At 42.1% G+C, this 25,675-nt stretch overlaps 2 protein-coding genes across 10 annotated transcripts in view; both read right to left on the reverse strand.

Annotated features, from left to right (window-relative positions):
• The window catches only part of DCLK2 (doublecortin like kinase 2), a 189,363-nt gene that overhangs the window by 151,901 nt on the left and 11,787 nt on the right, over positions 1–25,675 (reverse strand). For all 9 annotated transcript variants that reach the window (XR_006056766.2, XR_006056765.2, XM_042234947.2 and 6 more), the window contains exon 2: positions 12,420–12,751. Coding sequence is in view for 7 of the 9 variants with exons in the window: in XM_042234947.2 (XP_042090881.1) it covers positions 12,420–12,751 (332 nt within the window). In the remaining 2 variants the exon portion in view is untranslated. The remainder of the gene's footprint in view (positions 1–12,419; positions 12,752–25,675) is intronic.
• Positions 15,649–18,939, reverse strand: LOC114118902 (cytochrome c oxidase subunit 7C, mitochondrial-like). The gene is made up of 3 exons (XM_042234235.2): positions 18,844–18,939; positions 17,544–17,568; positions 15,649–16,747 (listed from the first exon to the last, which is right to left on the reverse strand). The coding sequence occupies exons 1-3, from the start codon at positions 18,937–18,939 to the stop codon at positions 16,500–16,502; spliced, it is 369 nt and encodes a 122-aa protein (XP_042090169.1). The 3' UTR covers positions 15,649–16,499.

Genomic DNA, 25,675 nt, shown 5'->3' on the forward strand with positions numbered 1-25,675 from the left:
ACAGTTCTCATCCATTCAGTTTAGCTTTGCTACTCAGTCATGCCCAACTCTTTGCAACACCGTGGACTGCAAAATGCCAGACTTCCCTGTCCATCACCAACTCCCAGAGCTTGCTCAAACTCATGTCCATCGAGTTGGTGATGCCATCCTATCTTCTCATCCTCTATCGTCCCCTTCTCCTCCTGCCTTCAATCTTTCCCAGCATCAGGGTCTTTTTCAGTGACTCAGTTCTTCGCATCAGAGGGCCAAAGTACTGGAGTTTCAGCTTCAGCATCAGTTTAATGTGTACTCAGGACTGATTTCCTTTAGGATGGACTGGTTGGATCTCCTTGCAGTCCAAGGAACTCTCAACAGTCTTCTCCAACACCACAGTTCAAAAGCATCGATTCTTCAGTGCTCAGCTTTCTTTATGGTCCAACTCTCACATCCATATGACTACTGAAAAAACCATACTTTGATTATTCGGACCTTTGTCGGCAAAGTAATGTCTCTGCTTTACAGGGACAGAAAAGTAATAAAATAGCATCCACCTCAATGATTTTTGTGAGGATTAAGTGAGATAACATGTAAGTGTAGTACAGTAAGTACTCAATAAATATTCGCCATTATCGCTTTTATGTCTGAAAATTATCACTGTGTTCCTAACCACTAGATGCAATATACTACATGTAAACTTATACTAAAGCCTTTCTGTACCATGAAAAGTAAAAATAAAAATAAATCGCATTAACAGAACTGTTATTAGATGGTTCCTTTTAAGAAGTAGAGTGAGACTGGGGAGGCAGGGCAGACATGGAAAAAACCTTTCATTCTTTGCATTTCCCTGAATCTTTTGCATTTTCCAGTAAAAATATACTGATTTTACCTGAATAGTTTTCTCTTAAATGAAACGTGTGTAAATGAAAATAATGATAGAAACACTTGATTATGAAAACAAAGTGCTAAAGTGGAAAGATTGTACATTTAGCCTTCTCTGTAATTTCTGCAGTCACATTTATTTTTTTTTTAATCTATAAAATAACACTGAGGCATCTTTTTGTCAAGCATATAATCACTCCTTCACCTATTTTTTTTCCACTTTTCAGATCCTACTCAAAATATAACAATGGAAATAGTGACAGGCTCTATTTTCTTCAGCTCCAAAATCACTGCAGATGATGACTGCAGCCATGAAATTAAAAATATGCTTGCTCCTTGAAAGAAAAGCTATGACCAACCTAGACAGAATATTAAAAAGCAGAGACATTACTTTTCCAGCAAAGGTTCATCTAGTCAAAGCTATGGTTTTTCCAGCAGTCATGTATGGATGTGAAAGTTGGACCATAAAGAAAGCAGAGCGCCAAAGAATAGATGATTTTAAACTGTGGTGTTGGAGAAGACTCTTGAGAGTCCCTTGGACTGCAAGGAGATCCAACCAGTCCATCCTAAAGGAAACCAGTCCTGAATATTCATTGGCAAGACTGATGCTAAAGCTGAAACTCCAATACTTTGGCCACTTGATGTGAAGAACTGACTCACTGGAAAAGACCCTGATGCTGGGCAAGACTGAAGGCAAGAGAAGGGGACCACAGAGGATGAGATGATAGGATGGCGTCACCAATTCAATGGATATGAGTTTGAGCAAGCTCCAGGAGTTAGTGATGGACAGGGAGGCCTGGCGTGCTACAGACCACGGGGTGGCAAAGAGTCGGACATGACTGAGCAAGTGAAATGACTGACTGACTCAAAATACAATTTAACCACACCACCTAATATTACACAGATTTTAGAGAAACCCCAGGTAAAGTTGCATCATGCTAAAACCTAAAAAAATTTGTTTGACACAAGGTGCTTAACTTATTAGTTATTTGTCCTGTCCCTCATTATTATTAATAATATCACTGAAGCCTTTCCCAAAGCCTGACCACAGAGGGCGTACAGTGTAGCTGTGAAAAGTATGGAATCCAGGACCATCCTCTCTGGGTATGAACCCCAGCACATTATTCTGAGCAAGTTACTTGATTTCTCTACTTCAGCTTGCTCAGAGCTAAGTAAAAACTGCAATACCCAACTCTCAAGGCTGCTGTGAGGACTAGTGGAGAAGACTAATGCAAAGGATAACGTTAATGCCTGACATCGTAAGCAGCTAGCTATATCTATGAGCTAATTAAGCTATTACTCTAAACACTGCACAATACATATGTGACAAATTATACATTTTAATAATTAGTATAATCACTGAAAATACATTTATAACAAAAGTGAAACTAACTTCACACAATCCTTATGTTCTATGCACTACTCTAACTTGGACATCAAAGGCATAAATAAGGAAACAAGATTTTTCAGTGGTGTCATTTTTATTTCACCTACACTTTACATTGCATAATTCACTGAGAACTAAAATTGTTTTTAAGTATCTCCTCTCCTAGTTTGCAATTGCAGTCATTACTAACCGAATTTCAGTGTTTTCCTACCGTTTCCCCTAAAAGGGAAAAACTATTATCTAAGGTCAGGGGAAATTGCCTATACCATGGATATCAGAATAGCAAAACACACACTTTGAAGAGTGATATCTAAATGCTCCGTCTTTCTTCCGACCTTTCAGCTCACTCTTTGAAAAACGGGATTTGTTACATAAAAAACAAAGATTAAGCTTTCCCCTCCTTCTTAAAGTAAGAGATATTTCTGCTTAGATTAAGGATCAAAAAACAAATGAACATTCTCTCCCTCTCTATACCTGGACCCCAGCTGTACTGAAAAAACCCCCTAGTTACTCACAGTCTATTGATTCCTGATTGGAATAAATTTTCCATGACTTGAGATAGATTACCTATTCATACTTCAGAGGTGTGAATTTATCTAGGAGGACAAAACACTGTTGTCTGGACTTTTAGTATCTATAAAAGGAAATGCGGGAACTGGGAGCAATGTGAGAATTAAAACCGAACTGTTCTCATTGACCCCAAAGGAGAAGACTATCAGGATTAGATGAATTATAGAAAACATTTATATTCAACCATTTGATTTTTCTGCAGCAATTTTAGGGATTTTTTGCTTTAAATAAATATGGTTGGGTCATTACAAAGAAATGAATCTCCACTAGAAAAATGTGATGCTGGAAAAAGACACAAAAGAAGTATTATTCATAGTATGGTACCCATGAAAAAAACTTTTTAAAAGGTGAGGATGGAAACCTTCATAAACTAAGATAGCTGATAAGATGGATGCCCTCCAAGGGGTTGCCATTGTTCCCCACGGAGGCCCCATGGTACACAGGCATCCTGAAGCTGGCACTGGTCCCAAAGTCTGGAAGCATTTTACCCCCAAAGCGTCAACTGCAAGCAATTTCTGAGTCTGTTTTGCCTCTGCCCATGACAAGAATCAACTTGTTGCAAAGTTCCACTAAATATGTTTCTTTTACATTAAAACTCTGCTGTTTCTGTGAAAGCTAAAAGCTAGAATTTTTTACACATGTGGACAAAAGCTATTATTTGGACCTTTCAGTCCCTTAACAGAATAAAGACATTTTTAAAAGAGAACTCTCCCCTGCTGCAGTTTATTCTAAGAAAGGCACTTCGATTTTCACAAAATTTAAAAAGTAAACCTTCTCTTCCTAAACAATTTAAAAATTCAAGAAGATTTTGTTTTTAAGAACAAAAACAAAAGTCAAGCATTTAATCTAAATTAATTTCAAATTAAAAAAAAACTACTTAGGGGAATAATAATGATTTCTATTTACACAAATGTTTTTTTCTAGTCATCCCAATCTACAAACACCTAGGTTGTATATTTTTTAAAAATTGATAAATATAACATCACTTTTAAGTATTAAATACTTGAGATTTTACAAAATTAAATCCTGATGTCTTAGGCTTCTCTTTAAAGTAAGGTAAAATGACTTGGGACATCTTTATTTAATTCCGTGTGAAACTACACTACCCAACAGTATGTCAGCCTTGCACAATGAAGACCAACAGTCTGAAATCCAGGAGAATAAAGACTACAGACCGTGACATTCAAACCCACCTGAGTCAGTTAGATAAAAAGTGGACAGAAAGGTTATTAGAATATCTATGAGGTCTGCAATAAACCGAACTTGGAGCATGTGACCTAAATGATAACAAAGCTGATATTTTACTAAGTATCATTTCCCTTTGAGGCATTTCACTTACTTTACACCAAGATTTCTGAAACTCAGCATTATTGACATTTTGGACCCCAAAGAATTATTCTGTGGCCGTCCTGTGCATTGCAGGAGGGTCAGCAGTTTCCTCTGGCACCTACCCATTAAATGCCAGTCAAGATCACCAAAGCACGACTCACAGACATTGCAAAGTCCTCTAAAGGCAAAAGTGTACCCAGCTGAGCACTACAGCTTAATGCTAAAGAAAACCCAAGAATTCTCATGGACAAAATCCTGAAATGTGATTTTATCTTAAGTGATTTTGCAAAGAGACATAAAATACATCAGACTAACCAAGTCAGACCTTGTAAATGGAGATACTACTACTAGGAAGATGGGATCACCGGTTTAGAGGAGAGGAAAGGCTTCACAGACGTGGTTTTCACAACATAAATGCTTCAGGCACATGGCACACAGGTACCTCTTCAACCAAGAAAAGCTTTCAAGCCAGAAAAGATAACCAGGGCCCTTCAAAACTCTAGCACAGGTGTCAGAATGGGATCACTAGACTGTTCATGATGAACTGATTAATTGCCTACAAACTGTTTAACCTCCATCCTTGTGTCAAAGACCAGACTAATTAAAGCGAGAACAAAACGTGAGTAGGAAGTAACCAGGAAAAAGAACATTAAAGTCAACGCAGATAGTCTAAAATTTTGTGCAGAGACAATTCATGAACACATTTTAGTTCCTTTCTCATCAACTAAGCAAAGCTGTTCTTTTCTTGAGAGTTTTTAGAGAGCAGATAGTTTTGAAAAATTCATTTTATGGGAAAAAAAAATTAAAATGAACACTGACCACTTAAAGATTTGCATTAATCTTAAGCACAAGACAAATCTCAGGCTATTTCAAAGCAAGATTTAATCTCTTCACACTTATAAACCAACAAAAAGACAAACTTGATGTTTTAAATAGTAAATCCACCTACAGTACAAATGTTGAATCCATGCCCAGAAAATTACAGTTTTTAAGGGTACCTGGCAATCTGAAAATATAATATGCCAAAGCTGTGTCTATCAAAAATGAAATCTATAATTTTTCCAAATCAACATTTTATTTCGAAGTTTAAAAATCTCTCTTTTCTTTGCACACGGGAAATAATGTTTTAATCTTTTTAAGACATGAACAGTGACAAAAATGATACATGTAACATTCTGTAACCACATGCCAAAATTTCAATGATTAACTCAATGTTTTAATTTCTATGATCTGATTGAAATCAGTCTTATTTTCTCTCTCAGTGCTTGAGTTTCTGCTTCTAAGCAGACACGAGAAAGAAGTAGTGGAAATCAAAACAGCAAATGCTGGATTTCTGATGTTAACTATAATTTGTTGCCTTCTGAATTCATTAAAAAAAATTATTCTTCTACTTTTCTTACTTAACACAAAACTGAAAACATACTACAGTGTTTTTCCTTTGCTTTTTCCACTTAACATTTTCTTTTATCTTTAAATATTCCTCCACCACAATTTTCAATACCTACTACACATAAATCTTATGGTAATACCATTTAACTGCTTTTTACTTTAGAGATTTTAAATTATTCCCAATCTTTTGATCTGATTGCTAGAAAATTTTTATGCACAATTATGTTTGTATCTTCAGTTATTTAGGATAAATTCCTACAAGTTAATTTACTCGTTCAAACAGGAAAAATATTTTGAAGTTATACAAAAAAATTGCTTTCCATAAAGATGAGATGGAGTACACTTCCACTCTTTGGAAATGCCAATTCACCACACATTAAACAATAACATTTTCTTTTTTAAAAAAAAAACTATCAACTTTAAATAGTAATAATAATATCTCATTGCCTTAATTTACATTCTTGTTAGTGACACTGAACTTTTTTATGCTTACAGTTTATAATCCTATCTTCTCAAATTGTCTGTTTAGCCCTTTATCTACTTTTCCATTGTAATGTTGGTTTTTTCATATTAAACTACTATGACTCAACATAAATGGACATAATCTTTGCTTGAGATCTAGAAACTTAAAATTGGTATGCTTAACCAATCAACCTTCCCTTCATAATTAATTTTTCCACTGCTTTCATACTTAGAAAATCCTTTCCCATTCCAACCACCTACATATCATCCTTTCGTTCTTTTGCCTCATTTTGACATCTATATGTTTAAGACACCTGGAGCTTATTTTTGGTATGGTTATGAGGATGTGGATTTGATATCTGGCAGCATGACAGCCAATGAATCATTATTTCCAAAATTTTCCTGCTTATTTTTTCAGATTAACTTTTAAAACCACTTTGTCAGGTATTGCTCTCCTCACTCCAAAACAATCTTATTTACATTCTTAAGGAAACTGCATTTAATCAGTACAAAAAATCAGGAGAGTTGATGAGAGTTAAACTATAAAGAAGGCTGAGCGCCAAAGAACTCATGCTTTTAAACTGTAGTGCTGGATAAGACTCTTGAGAGTCCCTTGGATTGCAAGAAGGTCAAACCAGTCAATCCTAAAGGAAATCAATCCTGAATAGTCTTTGGAAGGACTGATGCTGAAGCTCCATACTTCGGCCACCTGATGTGAAGAACTGACTCAGAAAAGACACTGATGCTGGGAAAGATTGAAGGCAGGATGAGAAGGGGATGACAGAGGATGAGATGGTTGGATGGCATCACCGACTCAATGGACATGAGTTTGAGCAAGCTCCAGGAGATGGACAGGGAAGCCTGGCGTGCTCCAGTCCGTGGAGTTACACGGAGTCAGACATGACTGAGCGACGAAACAAAAAAAAAAATCAGCGTGATCGTACCAGGCGCTATCAGGCATCCTTACCAGGTACCTGAGTGTCATAGAAACACTTCCTGAAACTCATTTGTTTTCCAATACATGGGCTTTTGAGATACCCCATGTTGAAGGTCTGGAGAGGCTGCTGCGCTTCACCGGACCAGCTGTGTGGAGATACCCCAAGTCCAAGGTCAGAGAAACCTCAGTAAGACGGTAGGCACTGGAGCAGCTGTGAGGAGATACCCCACATCCAAGGGCAAAGGAAAAGCCCCAGCGGGACGGTGGGAGGGGCGAATTCATGTTCAGAATCAAACCCCATTCCCACCAGAGATGCTCAGAGGGCTCAGACAAACCTTGTGTGTACCTGGACCCAGGGACCCCACAGAGACTGAGACAGAACTGTGAGCGTCTCCTGCAGAGGGGCGGGTCGGCAGTGGTCTGGCGCAGGGACAGGGGCTCTGGGTGTGGGTGTGGCATAAGTCCTCTGGGAGGAGGTCGCCATTAACCCCACCAGAACTGCCAGAACTTACAGAGGACTGGGAAATACACGCTTGGAGGGCACAATAGAGCCTTGTGCACCAGGACTCAGGAGAAAGGAGCAGTGACCCCACAGGAGACTTGCCTGTGAGTGTCTGGGAGCCTCCGGTGAAGGCATGGATCGGTGGTGGCCTGCTGCAGGGTTGGGGGCACGGACTGTAGCAGTGCATGCATGGGATCTTTTGAGGGAGGTCACCATTATCTTCACTACCTCCACCATAGTTTCAGTTCAGTCGTTCAGTCGCGTCCAGCTATTTGCGACTCCATGGACTGCAGCATGTCAGGCTTCCCTCTGCATCACCAACTCCCAGAGTTTACTCAAACTCATGTCCATTGAGTTGGTGATGCCATCCAACCATCTCATCCTCCACTGTCCCCTTTTCTTCTTGCTCTCAATCTTTCCCAGCATCAGGGTCTTTTCAAATGAGTCAGCTCTTCACATCCGGTGGCCAAAGTATTGGAGTTTCAGCCTCAGCATCAGTCCTTCCAATGAACACCCAGGACTGGTCTCCTTTAAGATGGACTGGTTGGATCTCCTTGAAGTACAAGGGACGGTCAAGAGTCTTCTCCAACACCACAGTTCAAAAGCATCAATTCTTCTGTGCTCAGCTTTCTTTATGGTCCAACTCTCACATCCATGCATGACTACTGGAAAGACCATAGCCTTGACTAGATGGACCTTTGTTGGCAAAGTAATGTCTCAGAGCTTTTTAATATGCTATCTGGGCTGGTCATAACTTTTCTTCCAAGGAGTAAGCGCCTTTTGATTTCATAGCTGCAGTCACCATCTGCAGCTGAGCTATTTCAAATCCTAAAAGATGATGCTATGAAAGTACTGAACTCAATATGCCAGCAAATTTTGAAAACTCAGCAGTGGCCACAGGACTGGAAAAGGTCAGTTTTCATTCCAATCCTTAAGAAAGGAAATGCCAAAGAATGCTCAAACTACCTCACAATTGCACTTGTCTCACATGCTAGTAAAGTAGTGCTCAAAATTCTCCAAGCCAGGCTTTAACAATACATGAACCGTGAACTTTCAGATAGTCAAGCTGGTTTTATAAAAGGCAGAGGAACCAGAGATCAAACTGCCAACATCCGTTGGATCACTGAACCAAGATAGTTTCAGAAAAACATCTACTTCTGCTTTATTGACTATGCCAAAGCCTTTGACTGTGTGGATCACAATAAACTGTGGAAAATTCTGAAAGAGATGGGAATACCAGACCACCTGATCTTCCTCTTGAGAAATCTGTATGCAGGTCAGGAAGCAACAGTTAGAACTGGACATGGAACAACAGACTGATTCCAAATAGGAAAAGGAATATGTCAAGGCTGTATGTTGTCACCCTGCTTATTTAACTTCTATGCAGAGTACATCATGAGAAATGCTGGACTGGAAGAAGCACAAGATGGAATCAAGATTCCCAGGAGAAATATCAATAATCTCAGATATGCAGATGACACCACCCTTATGGCAGAAAGTGAAGAACTAAAGAGCCTCTTGATGAAAGTGAAAGAGGAGAATGAAAGTTGGCTTAAAGCTCAACATTCAGAAAACAAAGATCATGGCATCTGGTCCCATCACTTCATGGCAAATAGATGGGGAAACAGCGGAAACACTGGCTGACTTTATTTTGGGGGGCTCCAAAATCACTGCAGATGGTGACTGATTGCAGGCATGAAATTAAAAGACGCTTACTCCTTGGAAGGAAAGTTATGACCAACCTAGACAGCATATTCAAAAGCAGAGACATTACTTTGTTAACAAAGGTTCATCAAGGCTCTGGTTTTTCCAGTAGTCATGTATGGATGTGAGAGTTGGACTGAATTGATGCTTTTGAACTGTGGTGTTGGAGAAGACTCTTGATAATCCCTTGGACTGAAAGGAGATCCAACCAGTCCGTCCCAAAGGAAATCAGTTGTGGGTGTTCATTGGAAGGACTGATGTTGAAGCTGAAACTCCAATACTTTGGCCACCTGGTGTGATGAGCTGACTCATTTGAAAAGACCCTGATGTTGGGAAAGATTGAAGGCTGGAGGAGAAGGGGACAACAGAGGGTGAGATGGTTGGATGGCATCACCGACTCAATGGACAGGAGTTTGTGTAAACTCCAGGAGCTGGTGATGGACAGGGCGGCCTGGCGTGCTGTGGTTCATGGGGTCGCAAAGAGTCGGACACGACTGAGCAACTGAACTGAACTGACATGGGCTTTTGTTTCAGGTAAGAATTTTTCTTTTCTTAGTGTATTGAAGAACTCATCCCCCATTTTACTACTAGATCTTTAACAGAATATAGATTTGTATTTTGTCAATGCCTTTGTGGCAGTGTTTGGGAGCGTGTGTACTCTGCCTTTTCCTCTAGATCTCATGTATGAAAGGGTTTCTTAATAGTAAGCCATCCTTTAATTTCTGTCTAAGTCTACTCATAACAATAGTCTTTAATATGTTGGTGATTTGCATTGCTTGTGCTTTACTTAACATTTTTAAATATAAATATTTCTACCTGGAGTTTTTTCAAAGATAATTTTCTGAATACTAAAATTTCAGGGATTTCTATTTCAATTAGGTGTTCAACTTCTATAGTTTATTTACATTTTCCCTGAACAACATTCATTTGGAGATTTCCAAATCTGTTTCTGCTTTTAAAGTCTTTACTGAATTCCAGTTTATACTCTATTTATGTTTTCTAATTTGCTGCACCTTTGATTTTCATTTTTCCTCTTGTCAGGCATCTTAAACATCTGTCTTCCCACTTCTAGTCTTCTATGCATCCACCAACAACCAGCTATTTGATTTACCAAATCTCCTTTCTGCCCTGTGGTCCAATTTTTTTTTTCACTTACTTGCAAGATGAATCTTAAGGTATTTTGTGTTGTGCTGTGCTAGTAACTTAAAATGTAAAGTGTCTATTTCCATTCATATTGTGAATCTATTTTGGGACAGGCTTCTATGAAATGTTATGCCTTCTCACTATTAATTTTAATCAATAAAGTCATTGTAAACTCACTATCATGTACTAGAACTTTTAGAATCTACTGTATAAAATTTTGTTTTTAAGATAACAACCCAGTAACTAGATCTGGTCTTAGAAAATTAGAAACTAATTGTGTTTTTACAGAAGACACTGCTCCAGTGTTTATTATGCATTCTCAGCACTACACAAGCCAAACACTTCAAAATAAATTAAGTATGTTCGAGGAAAGAAATAAAATGGAATAAAGTAACAAATTGAATGCTGGAAACTACAATGTTTAATACAATGTAAATCTAAACAACTACTGAAATTAGGAAAAAATACACTTTGGAAGTCTCATGTTTCCTTTTAGCAATGATAACCTGATGGCAGTGAGACTCAATATTTGCATAGCTGCTATTTGTGCATTCTTGCTATCTACTCAACTTTTTCTTAGCATATTAGGTTCCCTGGTATATTGTTACTATAATTTGGCCTGCATATTCCTATATAATTTGTGTAGACTTTTCAGAAATGCTGCTTAATTACCTCCACTGTTCCCTATGAAACTCACACAGACATTCCTATGAAAGTACATTTTTGAAATGCATTTTCTAGATTATACATAAGTAGGCAGGAAAGAGTTTCCTAAAAGCATTAAATATCTTTTATTTTTACTTCTGTGATTTACCCAAACTCATAATGACTCTACTGGTCAACAGATGTTTTCATTCTTAAATAGAGAATATTTCATTTTCATGTAGCAGCCTTTTCAACTTACACTCTCCCCTCAGAAGTTCACATTTCCCTCAAGGTTGGCACAGCTACCATGGAAAACAGTATGGATGTTCCTCAGAAAACTACAAACAGAATTATCATATGATCCAGCAATCCCACTCCTGGGCATGTACCCTGAGAAAACTGTGATTCCAAAGGTGCACACACCCCCAGGCTCACAGCAGCCAAGACACGGAAGCACGCTAAAGGTCCACCAACAGAGGAAGGGATAGAGGTGCGCCACGTACACCCAGCGGAGGATTACGGAGCCCCAGAAAGAAGGGAGCAATGCCATTTGCAGCAACGTGGATGCAACTAGAGATTATCGTACTAAAGTGAAGTCAGAAAAATAAAGCCAAATACCAGATGATATCACTTCTTTTTGGAATCCAAAATATGACACAAATGAACACCTATGAAACAGAAACAGAATCATGGACACAGAGAACAGACTGCTGCTGCTGCTGCTGAGTCGCTTCAGTCGTGTCCGACTCTGTGCGACCCCATAGACGGCAGCCCACCAGGCTCCCCCGTCCCTGGGATTTTCCAGGCAAGAACACTGGAGTGGGTTGCCATTTCCTTCTCCAATGCATGAAAGTGAAAAGTCAAAGTGAAGTCGCTCAGTCGTGTCCGACTCTTAGCGACCCCCATGGACCGCAGCCTAGCAGGCTCCTCCATGGGATTTTCCAGGCAAGAGTAGTGGAGTGGGCTGCCATCGCCTTCTCAGAGAGAAGAGACTGGTGCTTGCCAAGGGGAGGGGGCTGGGGGAGGCACAGAGTGGGAGGTTGAGGCTAGTGGATGGAAGCTTTTATATACAGAATGGATAAACAAAAAGGCCCTACTGCATAGCACACAGACCTATATTCAATAGCCTATGATTAAACCATAACAGAAAAGAATGTTTAAAAAAGAATGTGAAAAACAAAATAAAATGAAAAAGAAAGTGTACACATACATATGTATAACTGAATCACTTTGCTAAACAACAGTAACACTGTACTTCAAAAAGTTTATGATGGATTTCTCTACATCTCTTTAGAGATACTTGGGTAAAGAGACAAGGAAGCCGCTTGCTTACATTTTTCATGATAAAGACCAAGATGCACACGCTCCTCACAAGCACAACTAGGAGAATCATTTCTAGTCAACTCTGACATTCACACTGTTAACTAGGTAACTCCCGTGGTACAGAGGGCTTTAAAGGCAAGCTAGGGCATGTGGGGCTAGAAACGTCCTACCTGCTTTCCGTCCAGCGTGCAGAGCCTCTTCACCACTCCTGAGTCCAGCTTAATGGCGTCGGTGATATCTGTTAAGACCTGTTCGAAGGAGTGAGCAGTCTTCTTATTCAGGAGGATCCGCACAGCTTTTCTAGGCTTCACTCCACTTCGAATCACAGTCACTAATTTGGGCTTGATGAAATCTTTGCTTTCCTTTACTTCGCTCTTCACTGAGGAGGGAGGAGCCGAGCGGGTGGTCCCACCCTTGATGTTCACAGACCAGTTCGGATTAACGTTTTTGGTGTAGTCCACTTTACGAAATGGCTCATTTGACGCACACACGTAACTCTCACCTAAAAAGAAAAAAACAAATCAGGCTTATCAATGTAATTATTCCCACTGTAGAAGCATTTTCTATGAAGCACAAATGCTGTAAGCCCATTGAGTGACTCTTCAGCTTAACAGGTTCAGCATTCTCCCCACAGCCCTTTCTTTTTGACAGCATCTTGTGTGATGCTATTCATAATGTGTGCGTGAGTGAAACGCACAGGAAAAGAAACTCAGGATCTGAGTTTCTTTCTGGTCACATGTCACCCCGCATAAAGTGGCTTGTGAGACCTCAGTTCCCTGATCAGGGATCAAACCCACCCCTCAGCAGTGAAAGTGCAGAGCCCCAACCACTGGACCACCAGGGAATTTCCTACATTTTGCTTCTCAGCATCATTGTCTATAAAGGGAAGTTGTTGCACCAGGCGAATTCTAAGTTACTCCTTGCTTACAAAAGTCCATTAACTAATTTTTAATGTCTCATTCTGGAAGAAATAACTACAGCACAAGATAATATATTCACATAAAGAAGTAAAACTGTTTTCCTCCTCTTTCCAATTACGTATTTTAGCCCTCAAAGAAAAATTTCTACAAAATTCGCAGAGCTGACTAAATTATATTCAGTTATATGATCATTTACTTAATTAATGAAACTACAAAAATGAAGCTAGAGTTTTGTCAGCTCAAAGAAATATACCACAAGATTTTTTTTCTTAATGGCAGAATGAATTTAAAATAATTAAATAGATACACTTTGCAATGTCTAAATGAGGAAGGATTATTAGTTAAAATGATGTGTTCATTATTCATGTAGGCTTCGGCTTAATTTTTACTAAGTAAAACATAACAACTGTATTATTTTTCAATTGGTTAAACCGATCCAAATGTTCATTAATTTTAAGTTCCAAAATTATATATTGAAAAAAAAAAATCACAATTTTTCTCTCAGGAAACTCAGAAGACACCTAATTCTTTTAGTCTCAACTTTCTGGTATAAAAGATAAAAGGATTACATGCTAATATTTTCTCTAAAGTATCTTCTAACTCAAAAAGAATTCACTTTTTTTCACATATGTAATATAATGGCCTCATTTTAAATAGATGATATGAGCCTTAAATGCTAAAAACAAAATAACCAAAACAAGTAGAGGGGAATTCTTGAGAAAAACCTATTAATGCAAATATTATTTTTAACTATTATCAGAATGTTTTGAAGTCTTAATTAATGGAGATCACAAAGATTCCCAAAGAGACACAAAAGTATCTGAAAAGAGGAGCAGCGTCTTCTGTTTAAAGGTCCAACTGGGCCACTGCCCACAAAAAGTTAGGGAACCAGCCTCAGGCTTCAATGCTACTTCTTCACCACTACTCTGAAATCTAGCCCAACCACCACCATTTAGAGATTTTCCATCTCTGTAGGTTTATCATTTTTCACAATGTGGGAAAACAGCATGTAATTCAAGAGTAAGTGTAAATTTAGAAAAATGGAACTATATATCACATACATGTATTCATGAGCTAAGATAAATCATTACAATTCTGCTTTAATTTTATAGAGAAAACCATTCTCATATTTAAAAACTTACTATTTTTACCTATGATAAAGTTTAATTGCATGTTTGATCCAAAACATTAAGTTGGAAGATAAAAGAAGGAATCTCAGCAAGAAAAAGGGATTGTTCTTTTTTAAGGCCAGAGAAATCAGCTAGGGGAGAGTCTTTCCGAACATAAAGAGAAATGATAATGGCAAAACAAGCGCTAATATGTCAGATTACCCTGACCAAACTAGCCCCTGCAAAGCTGATATGTCAACCAGGAAAGCTGCCTTTTACATTTTCCTTTTGCCTCTTTACACGAGTTCAGAATGCCAGAATGAAAACAGGTAAAGAAAGCCCGTCTCTCAATTGTGAGTGCGGTTACTGATTAATTTTTACTCCCTTCCTCTCTCTTCCTTTCTTCATAATGTTTCTGTTAGAAGCTTGTGGATCAGTTCTATAATAAACATGTAAAGTTCTGAACCTGGCCTGACTAATGCCTGCTGAACAGAGCTTCATCCTGTTCTGCACCCATGGCAGACACAACCGTTCATAGAGCACCCTTCTGTTTAGCCCAGACCTCCTCCTCACCATCCACTGGAGTGCCTGCTCACACGACAGGTGCCCCCATGACAGCAAACCCACCTCAGTATCCTTGGCACTCAACATTTCAGCACAAAGTTTCAAGGCGTGATTTTGAGGTCAGCCCTGAGTTTCTGTATTCTGGACAGAGAAATCCCTATATAAAGATGTCACACCTTGACAAAGTAGCCACTGAGATGCCTCAACTAGCCTCTCCTGGTTCCCCTCCATCAAACAATCTCCTAACTACAATTCTGTCATTTATACAGATCTGCCTACAGGGAGAGAATATGTGGACAAAAGCACTTACACACTTTGGTCCCTAAGGCAGTGATAGTTCCTGCTATTAAACAATAAAACCTTATTCTTTGTTAGACACCAGGCAACTACAAGATTGAGTAGAAGCAATCCGTCTTCCAACAACCAGATTTATGCTTGTGTTTGAAATCTGTTGCCCCCCTGCCAATGTGTCACTGCTCCCTTTTTCCCCATCCTGGTGAGGAACATCACTTCCTATTCAACTCCTCAGCCAGAGACCTAGGCATCATCCCTTACCCTTACGGTTTTCCCTACAAACTATATTCTGGTATCAAATTCCATCTGCTTTATCTTCTAAATGTTTCTCTCTTAAAAAAACATTTTGGACTTCCCTGTGCTCCAGTGGTTAAGAATCTGCCCTGCAATGCAAGGGACACTGGTTCAATCCCTAGTCCAGGAAGATCCCATATGCCACACGGCAACTAAGTCCGTGCACCAAAGCTACTGAGCCAGCGCTCTGGAGCCCAAGGGCTGCAACCGCTGAGCCCGCTGCCTTAGAGCCCGTGCTCTGCAACAGGGGAGCCACCACAATGAGAAGCCGTGCGTCACAGATAGAGGGTAGCCCCTGCTCCTCGCAACCAGAGAAAGCCTGTGCACAGCAACCAAGACTCTTCACAACCAAAATAAATGAATACCAAGAAAAGGAGTTTACTGGAGCATCACTGCTGTACAGTGTCGAATTAACCTTCTAAATATTCCTAAAAATATCCCTCCTCTCTGCCCTCATCAGCACCTACTTCCCCTCTGGGTCAGTGAAAGAGTCTTCTGTTTCCTACACATTCTCCAGAGAGAAAACAAGTTTTCCAAACGGCAGTGCATTTTATGCTAAGGACACAGCTGACAAAGTATATCCTCAAGTAGTGAACCTTGGTATATGGATAAAATGCTACATTGTGAGAGAATCTTTTTTTCTTTTAAATCACAGATTTAATTAAGAAAGTAATAATGCAATATTACCCAAATTAAATGTAATAAGCACATGCTCAATTATCATCCCTGGTGGCTCAGACAGTAAAGAGTCTGCCCACAATGCGGCAGACACAGGTTCAATCCCTAGGTTGGGAAGATTCCCTGGAGAAGGAAATGGCAACCCACTTCAGTACTCTTGCCTGGAGAATCCCATGGACAGAGGAGCCTGGCGGGCTGCAGTCCACAGGGTTGCAAACAGTTGGACACGACTGAACGACTTTAGTTTCACTTTCATATTCCAGAGAAGAGGCGTTAAGGATTTATGCCATAAGTTTATTTACAAACATATCTAGGATGCTGAGTTCAAGGGTTTGATCCTTTTAAGAGATTCCACCTCTTAATATGCTCCTCTTCCTATCTGTCTCATTGATTATTTTTTAAGTGGTTGATGTCTCACTATTAAGAAAGGTACAGCAAATCCAAACCCAAAGAACCAAGTCATCATAGCTAGAAATCGCCACTTGCTTTCCACTGAAAGTGGTATATTCTTCCCTGGACCCTCCTCATAGTGGCTCCTATGGACCACAGAGGATGCAAGCCTCTGGACGCTCTGTCCCAGCACAGCGCTGCTGGAAGCTCTGCGAAAGATGCAGAGACTGAAGGCGGAAGAAACGGCAGCTACAAACCGGCGCGTCTTTCCTCAAGACCTTGTTCCCCTAACTTGTCAGAGAATCTTTTAAACTTTTACCAAGACACATTACACACTCACCAAAACAAGGAATAAACATCTCATTTAAAATGAAAGTTATAAATGTGTTATGTATGTACCTAAGTATCATACATGGATGTATCAAAACTGAAGCCGTCCCTGAGGATGGTCAGAATTGATTTGAGTCACAGCTAGATCTCAGGGTCTGGTCTGAGATGGTCCAACCTGTGTTCCTCTGTGGGTATCACTTCACAGAATATCTGTATCAAATGAGGCCACCCGGGGTGACAGAGTGACACAAACAAGGTCACTCAGTGACGGTCACTTCTTCACCAGTCTAGCTTTTCCCTCAGTCGTCTGCCCTCAGTATAACATTTAGTAAGACACTGAGTCATAGAATCGCCCTTCTTCTGACAACACCCAATCCAGGAGGAGTCCCTGCTGCCTTAGAACCTCCCTGAAATTATCCACCCAAAGCCCAACTTCTGCGGCAGCTGTCATGCCTTCTCCTGCGTGGCCCTGAGGTGTCCTGTGGGGCCCACTCCTGCCTGCTGCCATGAGTGGGAAACTCAACTTGCTCAACTCTGGGTGTGCTCTTGGTGGTCTTCAGCTGAAGAGGGCTGAGATACGTACACACGCTCAGACATATTTACAGTCTGTCTCTAACGACAGTTCTTTGACCATAACACACTGGTGGGAAATCATGTTGTAAATTATGATCACAAGAATACTATATAGAAGAGGATTTGTATACAGAGAACAAACCGGTGGTCATCAGAGGGGAGAGGAGCTGCAAAAGTGGCAAAATAGGTGAAGAGGATTAACAATTACAAACGACCAGCTAGAAAGTAAGTCACAAGACTGTGAGATACACAAGGAATAAAACCAACATTTTACGATAATATTGCATGGTGTGTAATCTGTAAAAGCATTCAATCACTGAGCTATATGCCTGAAACTAATATTGTTAGTCGACTATACCTCAATGAACCTTTTTTTTTAAAGGCTTTGTTTTCCGTGTAGGATGGATAGAAGCAGGAGGTGGTTTACACACCATCCTAACTGTTTTCAAGCAGAGTGCAGAACAGAAAGACTTCCGACTTCTGCCTCTCTCCAGAGGCATGGCTGCAGCTTCTTACCACTGACATCTGTTCAGAGATGCTCCCTATAACTTCAGGCCGAGCAGGCTGACAGACCGACTGTCACCAGCTGTGTAATGTAACCCGGGTACCTGTTAACCGTTGACTTTCATCCTTACTGAACCAAATGAACTGCCTCCTCTTTAAGAGGCAAGAAGCTAAGAACGTCCCAAACTCTTCCTCTCTGAACACCTCCATCTCTTACAGACACGCTTCAGTCTGCACCAATTCTCTCGCCTCCTCTCCCATCTCGGTGACAAGGGCGCTCTCCTCCCATTCAACGTCACGCCCCTTTGCCCACATTTGGATCCTTCCTGCCTCTCATGCTGAGGTTTCCAGTCAGGCACATTCTTCTTTGTTCACACAGGATTATACACAAGTGTCTCCGGCCTTACCACACACAAATCCTCCCCTCTTCATTCCCCGTCCCCCTCTACCTGATGCGCGTTGGGTTCCATTCACTCCCTGGTGGCTCAGACGGTAAAGAATCTGCCTGCAAGGCAGGACACCTGGGTTCGATTCCTGGGTTGGAAAGATCTCCTGGAGAAGGGCATGGCAACCCACTCCAGTATTCTGGCCTAGAGAGTCCCATGGACAGACGAGCCTGGCGGGCTACAGTCCATGGGGTCGCAAAGAGCTGGGCATCACTGAGCCACCAACACACGCAGTGCCCAGCTGGACAGTCCTCACCTGCTTTCCCCACTTCCTCACCCACATTTTGCTCAAAGCCCCTGCAGCATCACCTCTGCTTCCTGCGGCCCCCTGGCTGACATGCCCTAATGCCAAGCATGTCTCTCCTGCCACAAGAAAAGCACATATTGTAATGTCACTTGATGTCTTCTGAGGGCGCTGGACACCAGTCACGAGTTGTCTCCTGCAAATCCTTTTCTTCCTCAGCCTCCACGATCTAATTTCTTCCGGCTTACCTCACTTCTTTGGTGCTCCTCCTTGGTCTGTTTGTCAGAATTCCCTTCCCACCCTCCATCCACCCCATCCTCCTCAGACCCTGTGAGCAGCGGCATCCACCCCTGCAAATGGCTTCAACGACCACCTGGACGCTGAAGACACCTGCAGTCCAGCCCTCTCGAGTTCAAGCCACTTACAAACCATCTCTACCAGGTAAGCGTGGTTATCTCGAACACCACGTCTGAAGCTAACTCCACTCCTCAGCACTGCCACTCGACTTCAAACGCTTCACTCCTGGAATTCACCAGCCTAATGCAACACCACTTACACAGTCGCCCAGCAAAAACCCAGACTCCTGCCTCTCTTCTCTCTTTACCCACGTTCAGCAGAATTGGCCAAACTGTTGGCAGTGGCCTGAGTATCTCAGGAGCTCACCCTTCAACAGTGCCCTCTCTCGGGTCTCCCCTGATTAGGAGTCAGTGGCAGGCCTCAGCAGCTCACCCCCCCCAGAGCTGTCGCAGCAAGCTTTGAAAAGTGCAGATCTGATGTCTTCTGCCTGCATTGCCGCCATCAGAACAAAGGCCCAACTGCCCGGCATATCACACCTCCAGTCACCCCCCCGCCACTTCCGCCCAGGCTCCCAAGGTACCAGACGCATGCACTTTCCTCCCGAACTCACCACACCCTCTTTTCCCATTCTCACTCACACGCTCGAAATAGCCTCCCTCCTCCTCTCTCGCCACCTGTTTTTTTTACTGATCGGTCAAGATTCACCACCCCTGGCAAGGAGGTAAAGCAATAGGAATTTTGATATACTGTACTTTAAACTTCCATGTACTTTAAACTGGTTCAATCACTGAAGAAAAACAGGGGGGCATTACCTAGCGATAAGTAAGCTGACCATGTACACGTCATACAAGTTTCCACCCCAGGAAAATTCCCTGAAGAAACTGGTGTATATGGCAGCCATCAGAAAGAATGCATTTGAATCAGTTCTAATGAGGTGGATGAAACTGGAGCCTATTATACAGAGTGAAGTAAGCCAGAAAGAAAACCACCAATACAGTATACTAATGCATACATATGGAATTTAGAAAGATGGTAACGATGACCCTGTATGCGAGACAGCAAGAGAGACACAGATGTATAGAACAGACTTTTGGACTCTGTGGGAGAAGGCGAGGGTGGGATGATTTGGGAGGGTGGCACTGAAACATGTATATTATCATATGTGAATCAGATCGCCGGTCCAGGTTCGATGCATGAGCCAGGGTGCTCGGGGCTGGTGCACTGGGATGACCTTGAGGGGTGGGGTGGGGAGGGAGGTGGGAGGGGGTTCAGGATGGGGAGCACATGTGCACCCATGGCTGATTCATGTCAATGTATGGCAAAACCAACACAATATTGTAAAGTAATTAGCCTCCAATTAAAATAAATTAATTTTAAAAAAGAAACTGGTGTATATGGGCACCAGAGTTTATACACACTCACACACAAATGTGTTTACAGAAGCGCTGCTCAGTAATCAAAGATGACAATCAACCCACGTGTCCAGCAAGAGAACAGACCGTGGTGTGGTCATATAACGTACTGCTATGCAGTGATGAACAAACAAGCCACATGCAACAATTTGGATGAATTTTACAAGCAGTGAGCAAAAGACGAAAAAAGAATAGAATGCAGTAGGATTTAATTTCTTTAAACTCAAAACAAGTAAAATTGAACTATACTGATTAGAGGCGCCCTCCTCAGCAGTAAAAGCACAAAGGAAAGCAGGAGTCGGACTACCGTGACTAGGAAGGGACACAGGGAGCGCTTCTCAGACGCTGGCAACATCCTGCTGCTTTTTCTCTCCATGCCATGCGTCTTGCAGGGTCTTAGTTTCCTAAAGAGGGACTGAACCAGGGCCCCGGTGGTACAAGCACAGTCCTAATCACTAGACAGCCAGGGAGCTCCCACTACTCTATTTCTTGATAGGAGTCACAAAGGTGTTCACTTCCTAATAACTCACTGGGCTATACATGTATGTTTTATGAATTCTCTATAGGTAAGTTTCAAACTTTTTAAAATTAGGTCGCTCTTCGGTGTATTTACTGTATCTGGAGTCTACAGTGTGCTAACCTCTCATAATCATTTATTCTTTATCTGTCTCTTCTGCTGGTCCTCAGGGGAGAATTTCTTTTGTGTATGATGGTTTTATTGTAGAACCCAGATGCCCAGGCCTCACCACCGTTCATCTGAACCAGAAACACTGGAACATGGGACCAGAGTATGTGAGACAGGCTTCCTAATTTCACAGTTGACTTTGAACACAATCTGGTTACAAGCCACTGCCCAGACTGGAAGCTCCCTGAAAACACCGGCACCCCCATCTTCATGTTCCCCACACCTAGCCCAGCACCTGGTACATAGGAGGCGCCCAGAACACCTTTGTCAAAGTCATGACGAAGACACGTATTTCCAGAGCAAACCTGCACACCTCAGGGTTTGGATTTGCATTGCTCCTGGGTTAAACATTTGCACAGGTAGCTGTCACATGGAGTGACCGTGAAAGGCCCGGGCCAGGCTCCTGATGGACGTCACGTGTGGTCCAAGACACTCTCGGGTCACGAAAGCCCCTCAGAGGGCAACCTGCGGCACAGAGGAAGACAAGCAGGCTGGGAGGGCTGCCTAGTACCTACTGAAATGTTTTCATTTCAGACCATGACACGTTTTCACTCCAATAAATGTAAGTGAATGTGTTAGTTGCTCAGAAATGTCTGACTCTTTGCGACCCTATGGCTATAGCCCACCAGGCTCCTCTGTCCATGGAATGCTCCAGGCAAGAATACTGTAGGGGTTGCCATTTCCTTCTCCAGGGGATCTTCCCAACACAAGGATTGAACCTGGGTCTCCTGCATTGCAGGCAGATTCTTCATCATTTGAACAATCAGGGAGGCCCCCAATAAATGTCTTTCAATCAATGAAACGTGTGCATGTGTTTTTATGTGAATTATACATGAAATATATTTTAATAGCTAAATCACAGTAACTCCTCAACATTTAAAACATCAACTTACCATTGTATGTTGTTTAGTTGCTAAGTCGGGTCTGACTCCTTTGCAACCCCATGGACTGTAGCCCGCCAGGCTCCTCTGTCCATGGGATTTCCCAGGCAAGAATACTGGAGTGGGTTGCCAGTTCCTTCTCCAGGGGATCATCCTGATCCAGGGATCAAACCCATGTCTCCTGCATTGGCAAGAAGATTCTTTACCACTGAGCCACTTACTGTTACAAACTGTAAACAGCTAAATGCAAATTCACAGTTGGAAGTTCCACAACACTATGTTTTAGCCTACCGGTTACTATGAAAGTCTCCTATCCGCCTGTTAAAATATTTACATTAACTGTCTAACAGCATTAATTAGCTATATTTACAAACTATTTGACATTCATGGCAGAAACTCAGATACACAAAACTTAGACACTGAGACTATATCTAACTCTGGGAGTAGAAGCAAGCAAGAACTTCCTGATGAAAAAGAAAACTTGTTTACAAGTCTAAAGTGCAAGGACTCATCAAGCTTAGAGAAAACCTCCCCCAGCCACCCCACCTTGCCCACACACACAGATTTAAATACGGTAACAAAGAAGAGGAAAGAAAAAAAAAAAACAAAAAACTATGGCTGAAACTTTAGGTCCAATATCACCAAAAAAAAAATCTCAGAAACCTAAATTCTTTCCCAACTTCCAAACTTGAGGAAAAACATTACATACAGGAGTGTGACCAAGAGAAATAAACTTGGGTATGTTGCACCTATAAGATGATTCGATGTCCTTAATCAAGCACAACATTTGTGAGACTGTCCTACCGGGTGGGTAATAAAGAGAATGCTGTGCCGTGCTTAGCTGCTCAGTCGTGTCTTACTCTCTGTGACCCTCTAGGCTCCTCTGTCCATATGGATTCTCCAGGCAAGAATACTGGAGTGGGTTGCCATGCCCTCCTCAGAAATAATGTGAGTATCTCCATCTAAACCACACCGAAGATAAGCTCCCACACCCAGCTGGTTAAGAAAAATAGAGAGTAAGGAAAAGTTAGACGGACTTGCTACCCTGTCATGGCAAACTGCTTAATTTGGGTTTTCTACCCAAACCATACAACGTCCAGAATTCAAACTTACGTGAACCGGAAGAGTGACAGAAAACTCACGGCTCTCACCCGGATGCTGGACCACTGCGGCCACCTTCACAAAACGAATATGAGTCTTTCCCGCAGGGCAGGGCTGAGGACGCAAAACGAGATCTTTCACCTCCAAGACCAGCGCGCCCCAGCACATCTGAAGGCCAATGGCTGCAGACAACCTCCCGAAGGGACATGCAGGGACACAGCCTGTGCGCCCTCCACTGCAGAAGCGGTGGGAAAGCTACGCCGAACATCACAACGTCTAGGGAGCAGGTCCACAACTCCGCGCTTCGGCATTGAAATTTGGGCGAAGTTAACATAAGACCAACGAAATCATGTAAAAGCAAAAACAAAAATGCTACACACTAACCAAAAAGCCTTAAAGCTGGGGGGAAAAAAAGTCTAATCTCCACAAACAGTCAGACATAACTTGGCAGCTCAACAACAACAATCTCCCAGTAGGATGGAGCCCACAGATCAAATCCATTATCTGTCTTCCTGCTCCTCAAACCTAAGCCAACCATACCCCACAATCCACAAGCATTCATCATGGCAATTTTAATTCTGTACTTATTTATCTTGGCCGAGCTACATGGCTTGCTGCTGCTGCTGCCAAATCGCTTCAGTCATGTCCGACCCTGTGCGACCCCATAGACGGCAGCCCACCAGGCTCCCCCGTCCCTGGGATTCTCCAGGCAAGAACACTGAAGTGGGTTGCCATTTCCTTCTCCAATGCATGAAAGTGAAAAGTGAAAATGAAATCACTCAGTTGTGTCCAACTCTTAGCGATCCCATGGACTGCAGCCCACCAGGCTCCTCTGTCCATGAGATTTTCCAGGCAAGAGTACTGGAGTGGGGTGCCGTTGCCTTCTCCGGCTACATGGCTTCCTTGATCTCAATTCACTGACCAGGGACTGAACCCGGGAAATGGCAGTGAAAGCCCAGAACCCTAACAACTAGGCCACCAGGGAACTCCCAGTTCTGTACTTAATTTGACAGTAAGACTTGAAATGCTTACACCGTCCTATCTGGGACAGCTGAATGTCTATTTCTAAACCGAGCGCAGTCAGGCCACTCTGTGCAAACAGCCTCCACACTTCTGGCATCATGTTGTGCAATTCTGCTGGGAGGTAAAGAGGAGGAAGGGACTTACTCTACATATAAGACATTTGCACAGAGAGTTAAGGCCCGAGGACACAGTTTTACCCTTTGAGAATGAAGGTTCATTACTGGTACAAAATGGACTCATCACACAGCATTCTGAAACTCAGCACACCAAGCCTGATCAGTGTTCAGCACCACAATCACACTGGGAATAACAATTTAGTTTAAGCAAATAGTATCTGGAGCTTTATGTCGCTATTTTGCATTTTTATTGGTTATAGAGTTTTGTTGGCTTTTAGGTTATCAATGTGTTTCTCTAGTTGTACTGGTGTCTAAGACCTATATGCACAGGTACATCTACCTTAATAAATATTTAAGTGATAGTGTGTTTAAAATAACTAAGGCAGTGCTGGGTTTCTGCAACTTGGCTGCTAGGTTTTTACATTGTTTTTCAGTTTTAATTATCCCAACACTGCAAGAAGTTTGAGAAATGCTGCAATTTTAAGGATGCTGAGAAAGAGATCTTCAAACCAAAATGTGCCCATCTAGGGAAACTCCCTGGAGTCCCAGTGGTTAAAAATCCACCTTCCAATGCAGGGGACACGGGTTCAATCCCTGGTTAGGGAATTAAGATCCCACATGCCATGGGATAGCTAAGCTCGTGTACCACAACTACTGAGTCCATGTGTCACAACCAAACAGAAGTCTGCATGCCACAACTAGGAGCCATGCAGTCAAAACAAATAGAAAAAAGTTTTGCCCATCATACTTTATCTGTAAGTAAGCTGGGGCATAATGGACACAGGGTCAGTCCTTCAATTGGCTCATCATCTGAATAGAAGTAAACCATCCTCGACAGGGTTTCCCCAGTCCACCTTTAAATTTCACTACTCATCTTAGAGGAAGACTTGGCTCCAATTTTAAGCAAGAGATTGATAGTGAGAACAGCTCAAAAAAATTCAGTCAAGAGGTTAAAAGATAAAGAAACCAGATGTTCATTAAAAAAAAAAAGTGGTTACATTTGGGGGATGGGCAGAAAGGGGAAACAGTGGAGGAAGCCTGACCACTGTCATGAGATGTGTGAAGCGCTGCCATTCAGTCCCATCTGAAGTCTTACGGCTCCAAAGGGTGGCTCTAGAATCACAGGGGGAAGTTCCAAGGACACACATTTTTGCTTGAGATGCTGAGGAGCACTCCCATTAATCAAAGAGCCACAGCAAGCTGCTGCTGCTAAGTCGCCTCAGTCGTGTCCGACTCTGTGCAACCCCATAGACGGCAGCCCACCAGGCTCCCCGGTCCCTGGGATTCTCCAGGCAAGAACACTGGAGTGGGTTGCCATTTCCTTCTCCAATGCACAGAAGTGAAAAGTGAAAGTGAAACCGCTCAGTCGTGTCTGATTCTGTGCAACCCCACAGATGGCAGCCCATCAGGCTCACCCATCCATGGGATTTTCCAGGCAAGGGTACTGGAGAGGGGTGCCAGTGCCTTCTCCGCCACAGCATGCTGCTGCTGCTGCTGCTGCTGCGTCACTTCAGTCGTGTCCGACTCTGTGCAACCCCATAGACGGCAGCCCACCAGGCTCCCCA

Source organism: Ovis aries, chromosome 17, assembly GCF_016772045.2.
Source record: "Ovis aries strain OAR_USU_Benz2616 breed Rambouillet chromosome 17, ARS-UI_Ramb_v3.0, whole genome shotgun sequence".
In the NCBI taxonomy this organism is placed as follows: domain Eukaryota; kingdom Metazoa; phylum Chordata; class Mammalia; order Artiodactyla; family Bovidae; genus Ovis; species Ovis aries.